The sequence below is a fragment of the Arachis hypogaea genome, chromosome 12 (genome assembly GCF_003086295.3).
Source record: "Arachis hypogaea cultivar Tifrunner chromosome 12, arahy.Tifrunner.gnm2.J5K5, whole genome shotgun sequence".
NCBI classification, from domain to species: Eukaryota; Viridiplantae; Streptophyta; class Magnoliopsida; order Fabales; family Fabaceae; genus Arachis; species Arachis hypogaea.
The window spans coordinates 110,347,343-110,355,692 of NC_092047.1; the positions used below are offsets into that span (position 1 = coordinate 110,347,343).

An 8,350-nucleotide genomic window follows, 5' to 3' on the forward strand; every position below is an offset into this window, starting at 1 on the left:
TTCCTTTTACATCATTTCAAAGAATAGAATTTTAATCACAGAATAGAGGAATGGATTTTTTTGTCCGAAATAAATAAAAAAATATTATTTTCAAAAAAATATTTTAACTTTAAATACGGATTTTTTTAAATTTTAGACAAATTCGTTATATCAATTTCACTTTGAATTTTCAAGCTTCAATGGCAACTATTATTATTATCTTCAGAGTATATAGGAGTACACAAGAGTACATAGAAATGAGTTGTATTTTTTTTTAAAATAATTATTTTTTTAATTTATAATAATTTTTTTTATTAGATATGCGGCCAACATAACTGACAATAATGACGTACAAAAAAATAAGGCCATTGAGCAGAATGTTCAATATCTTGCCTTTTCTAGCCTTTTTTTGGACATTTTAATTGCAAGAAGCCTATAGAGTAACTATGAAAGTTTGGAATTCGAATGGGTGTGTTTCGGAGGGAACTTCATCCTTGTTTTCAAAAACAAGTGAAAGAACAGTAACCAGCACAGGAATTTTAACCCCAATATAAAGGAAGATAGCCATTTAAAAATTCTAGTGGACAATGACAATCCAAAAAAACAATGGGGCTAACATGACTGACAATAATAATGTACAACAAATGAGACCAAATATGATGAGCAAAAATTTCAAAATCTTACCCTTAATCCCTATTCTAGCTTCTTTTTTGGACATCCTAATGGCAAGTACCAAGTAATCCACAGTATATCCAAAGAAAAACCACAAATGTTTGGAATTCCAATGGGTGAGTCCGAAGGAGCTTCATCCTTATTTTCAAATTCAAAATGAAGTGAAAGAATAGCAACCAGCACAGGAATGAATATAATGAAAACATCACTCGGGTGTGAAAGATTCAATAGCCTCTCAACCTCAACATCTTCGTCACAAATCTCGTTATTGGCATCAGCAACTTCGTTAGTAATCTCATCAACACCCGCATCATTAACACCCACATCAGCAATCTCATTAGTAATCTCATCAACACCAGCATCATTAGTAATCTCATCATCACCCGCATTATCATTACCAACCCTTAAATCATCATAGTCAATATAATGTAAGATGCTACAAATTGAAGATTCAACAACTTCTCATCTTCAACGTACTCTTTCCGTACTTTTTAAATTTTATGACGTAATCTCTCAATTTTATTATGATCATACATAGTTAAAACAACCAATCCAAACAATTCACCTTTACCTTTCCATGGTTCACCTTCATCCATCATGAATGATGTCAACCCTCTTAAAATCCAACTAGCCTTTTTTTTCACATTGTTGAACTCCAAAAAAAAAAATATATGAGTTAAAGCAAGATTCTGTCTGAAAAGAGTTGAAAAACTCTCAACCCTTACTTATCATCTGTGCTTATTATTATCATCTATATTTTATTTTATTTTTTTAATAAAATGAACTAATGTTATATACATATATATTTCTAGTTTATATTTATTATATTTTTCTTATATATTTATAAAACAATTAATTGATGAGTTAGCGTATATTAATATATAAATGTGTAAATAAAAGTTAAAATGATTATTATTATTATATGAACTGAAAGAAGTATATATAACTCACGAATGCTTAGAGAAATTAAAAGCAGCGGTTTGACGCACTGCTTGTTTTTCTTAGGTAAGGTCTTGAATTTAAATATTTTGGTGACAAAAAATACTAGAAGAGACTTATTTCATAGAGAGAACTGATCTTTTTCTCAAACCATCCAAAATTTTAGAGTTTATATAAATATAAATATATTTTAAATACGAGTGATTTAGATGGGAGAATAAATACAAGACTTCATCATCAACTGATTTTTTTCCTTACAGTGTAAGTAAAAAATCTAATTCTACTTTTAATTAAGAAAATATATATTCTTTGAGAATTTACCCAAAGGAAATCTTTCTAATTAAGTAGTAGTACTTTCCATTTTATTTAAAGCAAAAACTAGAGTCTTATTAGAAAAAGAATCTAGGTCCCATAAATCCCTTTCTCTTGTAAGTCTTAGGAATGTATTTGTCATATCATGTGGTGGCGTACATTACACAAATATCTCTCTCAAAAACTACAAGCAAAAGTTTCTCTTACGCCACATATGACATATATATATTATGCCACAAATTTAATAATAAGTAAATTGCATGCTTAATCTCTTCATGTAACTATTAACAAAATTGATAGAGCATATTGTGATAAGCACAAATTCCATATAATAATAGACAGAGATTGGCCGAGGCATCAACACTTCTTATATATATATATATATATATATATATATATATATATATATATATATATATATATATATATATATATATATATATATATATATATATATATATATATATTATATTGCACATTTATTGTATGATATTGACACTTAGACTAACACGAAGATTCCAAGCATTACCCAAATGGAAAGACATGAAAGAATGCATGTTGGTATTTAGTAATACATCTATGCATGTCACATTCATATTCTCAATTATATTAAGTTGGAAACTCCGGGACACGATCCAACCAATATACTATTTATTGTATTTATCATAGGAAATGAAATCATCAAAATATTAAAATATGATATGTTAAGATTTGAATAATATACGCTCACTGGACTTATCTTTTGGAGACCGGTCAGCAAAATCATCGTTTAAATAATATATATGATTCTCTCACAAAATAAAATGTAAGAATGATGCTGCTTTATTTAGCTTCCATACATAGGGTAATATAGACAAATGTTGACCCAAAAAAATAATAATAATAAAATAGAAGAGAGAATATTTAGACAAGACTACTTCATGAAACTTGCATATTTTCTTTTCATAATCAATAATCTGTAATTAATTATACAATTCAATAATAAAAAACTATTACAATTAATACAACATAAAAACAAACTATTTGTTGGCTGTGCTATTTTATTATTATTATTTTTTTGGACTTATTCACCTATAAAGTACAGCCAAATTAAAGTATATAAAATGTGCTGGTACGGAATAATGAAGAATTTAAGATATGAAAATGGCATCAACTAGAAATAATTAATACATACAAATTAATTATCAAGGTAGAAGATGCTTTTTATCTAAAATTGATAGTTAAAAATCGTTAAATGACAATTTAGTCATATTATTTAATGATTCTGAACTATCAATTTCACATAAAAATAACTGCATGCGTACGAGTCTGTAATCACAGACCGGAGGTAAAAGGGACTCCAGTGCTTGGCAACCATGAATTTCCAGCAAGAAAGTTTCCAACAGTGAAAGGTGAAGCTTGAGAAGCACTAGTAAGGACATGGTAACCCTTCCATGAAACCCTATTTGAAGTAGAAGAACCAGGACCTGTATTTGCATACTCAGCATAATACAAAGTGTTCAATGCAAAGTTACCACTCCATTCCATCCACCCTGCTGGGTTAATCAAACTATCAAGATAAGTCTTCATCACCACGGTTCTTGAGTATTGCTTCCATGGCCTTCCAAGATATGATTTCACTGAGCTAGGGTTTAGGCCTGAGGCAGCTGTGATCTTTGAATTATGGATGATGATTCCTGTGTTTTGGTTTGGATCAGTTCTACCTTGAGCAGTTACTGTGATTGTCTTTTGAGGAGGGTTTCTTGCATAAATGTTACAGTTTTGTAAAACCGTTGCCGCATTACCAAAGATAAAGTCAACGGTTCCATAAATGTCACATTCTCTGTAGAATTGTCTATCTGAGTATACATATAATGTGTCTTGATAACCTTCAAATCCACATCTGTAGAACACTGAGAGATCTGATCCAGAACGTAGTGCCACAGCTTGATGATTTGCTGCTCCAGCAGTGTTTCTGAATGTGATATCTTGAGCAATGAATCCATCTCCAGTAATAGCTATAAAACAAAATTAAAAAAAAAAACATTAATATTATTTTGGAAACTTGACAGTGGTGCAATCACATCCATTCTTTTATATGATCATTCATGCGATTAATGAAAATAGTAATTATTTTTTATGATGAGATTACATAATTAGATACACGTGTAAAACTACTTTAAACTGACAGTGTATCAAAATTAAATTCATGTTATTATTTAAAATTTTTTTGCGACATTTTTTTAGTGAATTTTTATATAAATTTTCTTTCATAGAATCAATCAAAAATCGAATTCTAAAGTTTTAAATAATAAAAACTCTAATCTTATATCATGATATCATTTTTTTAAAAGTTTATATTAATAAAAAGAGAGACATAAAAAGCTATATCCTTAATAAAATTCAAAGTATTGATCTTTTTATTAAAGTTCTTAATTTATTCAACCTTTTTTTGTTTTTATTCAACCAAAGTCTGGATAGCAACCTAATGTTAGATAAATTGTTGTAATTAATAATTCATATATAGATCTGATTACTAAATCTAGCTACCTAATATCATGCATATGCATGGAACAAATAGGGTTATATCAATATAATATAGGACATGCTTTGTATTTGGAACAAAAGATGTAGTAATTGAGAAGATGAACGTGCAATTCATTTTCTTGATGCAAGAGTAAAATATAAGAGCAACTCAGCCACGAAACTAATACTATAATCTAGAAGCCATATATATATGTCAATTATTACTTTATGAATGTTAAATTCAGCACGCCTCGTGTCTTTATCTTTGACTATAGTTAATTTAAAGTCAATTTTTTGTCCCTTTCTCCAAACTGAAAAACAAGCCTTAAGCTTATACCCTACATTAGCTTGCTTTGCAAGAAAAGTTTTAGGGTACTTCTTCTGTTTTGAAGGCCAATAATTCCACACATTGACGTAGATTAACTATATTATCACAAAATAAATGTTATTTTCTTAGTTCCAATTAATTAAAATAAATATGGATAAGGCCATATTCTAATTCTAGCTTAATTAAATCACTTTTATTGTGGACCGAAGTTTGCATACACCAACCATTATTTCAATGCCTAATAAAAAAAAAAGCTTTTTATTATTAGAAGAGCATCATGCATCTTCAATAATATGTCTTTGTTTAATGCATCTCGTTGAAAAACTATATGGCATCTGAAATCATAATGGAATCTTTATAATCTTCTATTCACCTTTTTTTGGCAGGCATAATTTTATTATTATTGTCCTTTTAATTTATCTTTTTCGTTATTCTAATTTCTTACTAAAAAATTCTTTTGCAGACTATTTGTGGTAAAGGAAACAACTGTGTATAGAATATATCGTTGTTTGAATATAATGGTTATTTCAATGTTTCCATCCTACCTACGTATTACTAGCTAGCATCAGTTTTAACAAATAATTTAATTATTTTTAAAAAAATTAAAACATAAAAATTTATATTAAAAATAATTTATAAATAAATTATTTTATATTTAATTTTTGAGTCATAAAATAAAAATGTCTATTTTATAAAAGAAAAATAAAAAAACTTTATAACAAGAAAAAATATTTTTTTTAATTTTTTTTATAAATATTTTAAATAATTTTTTAAAAAATTATAAATTAATTTTAAAATTATTCATGCTATAATTTTTCGTAAGTTAAAAGTAAAAAAAAAAAAAATCACTCCTAAATATATCCAAATCTACCTTAAGACAAAGTTAGATTCTAGTCACTATCAAGTGTGTACATCAACTGATATATAATTTATAGTAATTATTAGCTTTTTTCTAAGTTATCTAGGGGAAGCAAACTAAAAGTGGAAAAAAATATTTAAGGAGGATAAAAATATTATGGCAGTAAACCTTTTGTACCACACTTGCTAGTAGTTCATATTAACTCCAAAAATTATTTTGAAGTCAAAAGAACTGTACCATGCATATTAAAGTAATTATGAAATAAAAAAACAATAATACCAATTCATATATTTTGTTTTGTTGCTATAAATTGTTATGGTCCGAGTGAACTTTAATTTAAAATGCAAAAAAATAAATAGAATATATATATCATGGAAAAAAAATTCATTTTAAAAAATCTAATTTGATATTGACTAATTCTATACCACTTAAATTCTGTGACATTGAAAAAAAATTAAAGTATTTTTTTAATATATAATATTTTTTCGAAAGTCAAAGTATTTATTTATTGAAGAAAATTAAAATTAAAGCTTAGCTTACCAACAGTGGCGGAACTAAAGGTTGTGCTTCCCCCTCCGACGCTCTTGCTACCGGTAATAACGGTTTTTCCGATACCATCGCCGACCAACATAACATTCTTTGCTTTAACCTGAACTTGTTCATTATACACACCGGCCTTAACATATATCACATACCTACTGCTGCCACTTGGTGCAGCGTTTACGGCGGCGCTAACGGTGGTGTATTTTCCAGACCCATCTTTGGCCACCACCACATTAGCCTTAGAAGCCGCAGAAGACGACTGCAAAAGTTTCCGGTCACCCGGCTTGACCCATGTTGGGAAACCATCTTTGTAACTTGGTGGTTGAAAAGCCACCTTGTTCAAGGATAGTGTATTGCTTAGCAAACATGAAACATTGTTGTTGGACAACAATGGTAGCATGTAATCTTGTACTCCTAGGTCGTAGAAACCGGCTTTGCATGTCTCAAGATTTGTTAGGGCAGTGCTGAGCCAAGTTTGTGCATCAACTTGGTCACACTTTGTTTTAGGATCCATGGTTTTGTTGAGCTTGTTGATTGTGTACTCATAGAGTTTAATGCAATCATTCCAAGCAGCTTTTTCATGTGCATTTCTACACTTAGGGCCAAGTGAGATTGTGTTCTCATGACCCTTTTGTGCTCTCTCTATGGCTAATTGTAGTGACACTTTGAGGAAATCCGATTTGTTCTTTATGGGTTTGTTGTATGCATGGTTGCTCAAATAGTACTCACATGGTTCAGGGTAAGGTGTTTGGCTACACCATGATTTTATGTCTTTCAATGAGTAACCATATGCTATAGAACAAAATAGAAAGGGTACACTAATTACAAGTGTTGCTAATAGCAACTTAGATGTTGCCATAGTCAAATGATATGAAGATTTATTGGATTGTAAGGAAAACAAAAATTGAAGAAGCTAAGGGATTTTGAGATCTTGTATGTTGTGTTTGTGTCATACATTTGGTGGCTTTTTATAGGGAGAGAAAAGATTAGGTTTGTTGGAGGATTAATTAATTAAGCATCTAATAAGAAATTAAACTATGGGACTACTACTCACCATGTCTTACTTTTCCAATCATGTTCTAGATTATTTTTTGCTCTAAATTTCCATGCACATTTTTTCGCCATTCATTTTGTGTATGAATAGAATTAATTTGTTTTCAAATATATTAGTAGTAATCATAGACTATAGTATTATAAACAATTAGAAGAAGGTATAGGGGAGAAAAATAAAATAATATATAGAACTATTGACTTTCTTTATATGCTGACTTGGCCCGTGACGGCAATAATCATGCACCCTATAAAAAACGCGTTACAATAATTATTATTGATTTTTTTTAATCTCGTAAAGTTTGTTATATAATTAAATCTGCATTAATGTTTGTACCTTGCACTACATCAATTAATCTTACTGGCATATATATAGGTCTAATTAAGTTGTAGCTGTATATTACTGTAACTTATATACAAGAGAAAGGAACTAACGTTACTTTGCCAATTGTTTGCTAACTTAGTGCAAACTGTTTTTGAAGATTTTTGTTTACTTTGTCGATCAAATTGGATGGCCTGTGGTTTTCATGAACACATGTTATAATTATATAGTAAAATTAATGTATTTACACCATGCTAAGTTTTAATACTTATATAATTGAATGTATAATTGGTGTGATTGTATTATTACGGATTTATAGTGTTAGAGATGTAATTATTTATATAATTTTTTTATTATTTTAAATTTTTAAGAAAAATAATTTATTTTATGATATAATATTAAAAAAATGTTAGTTTTTGAAAAAAATGATTTCTTACCATAGAGATAGAATTATTCATCTATTTTTTTATCAATTTAAATTTAAAAAAATAATTTATATAATATTTTATGTATCAAAATTTGTATGATTTAAAAGTCTAAACTTTAATCCATATTGACTCCATAAATAAAAGAAAAAGAAAACTTATACCAAATTTCACCTAAATCTATAAAAAAAACTCTGGTACCATGGGATATATTAGAGAAAATGACAGTTTCTGTTTACTTTTCTCTCTTTTATTCGAAAAATATACATCTCACTCCTCTATAAAATTAAAATACCATACGTTTTTAGTCTATCTTATTATGAAATCATTTATTTTAAAAATTTAAGCCGATAAGAAAAGATAATATTAATGGTTATATCTCTAACATTTCTCTCAAGTAAGAGTTTTTTTTTGGG

At 28.3% G+C, this 8,350-nt stretch overlaps 1 protein-coding gene across 1 annotated transcript; it reads right to left on the reverse strand.

Annotated features, from left to right (window-relative positions):
* Positions 1–2,819: 2,819 nt before the first annotated feature.
* On the reverse strand, positions 2,820–7,256 carry LOC112728218 (pectinesterase 2). Its single transcript, XM_025778264.2, has 2 exons — positions 6,135–7,256; positions 2,820–3,899 (listed from the first exon to the last, which is right to left on the reverse strand). Exons 1-2 carry the CDS (start codon positions 6,994–6,996, stop codon positions 3,217–3,219), a joined length of 1,545 nt encoding a protein of 514 aa, XP_025634049.1. The 5' UTR covers positions 6,997–7,256; the 3' UTR covers positions 2,820–3,216.
* Between the last annotated feature and the right edge of the window lie 1,094 nt (positions 7,257–8,350).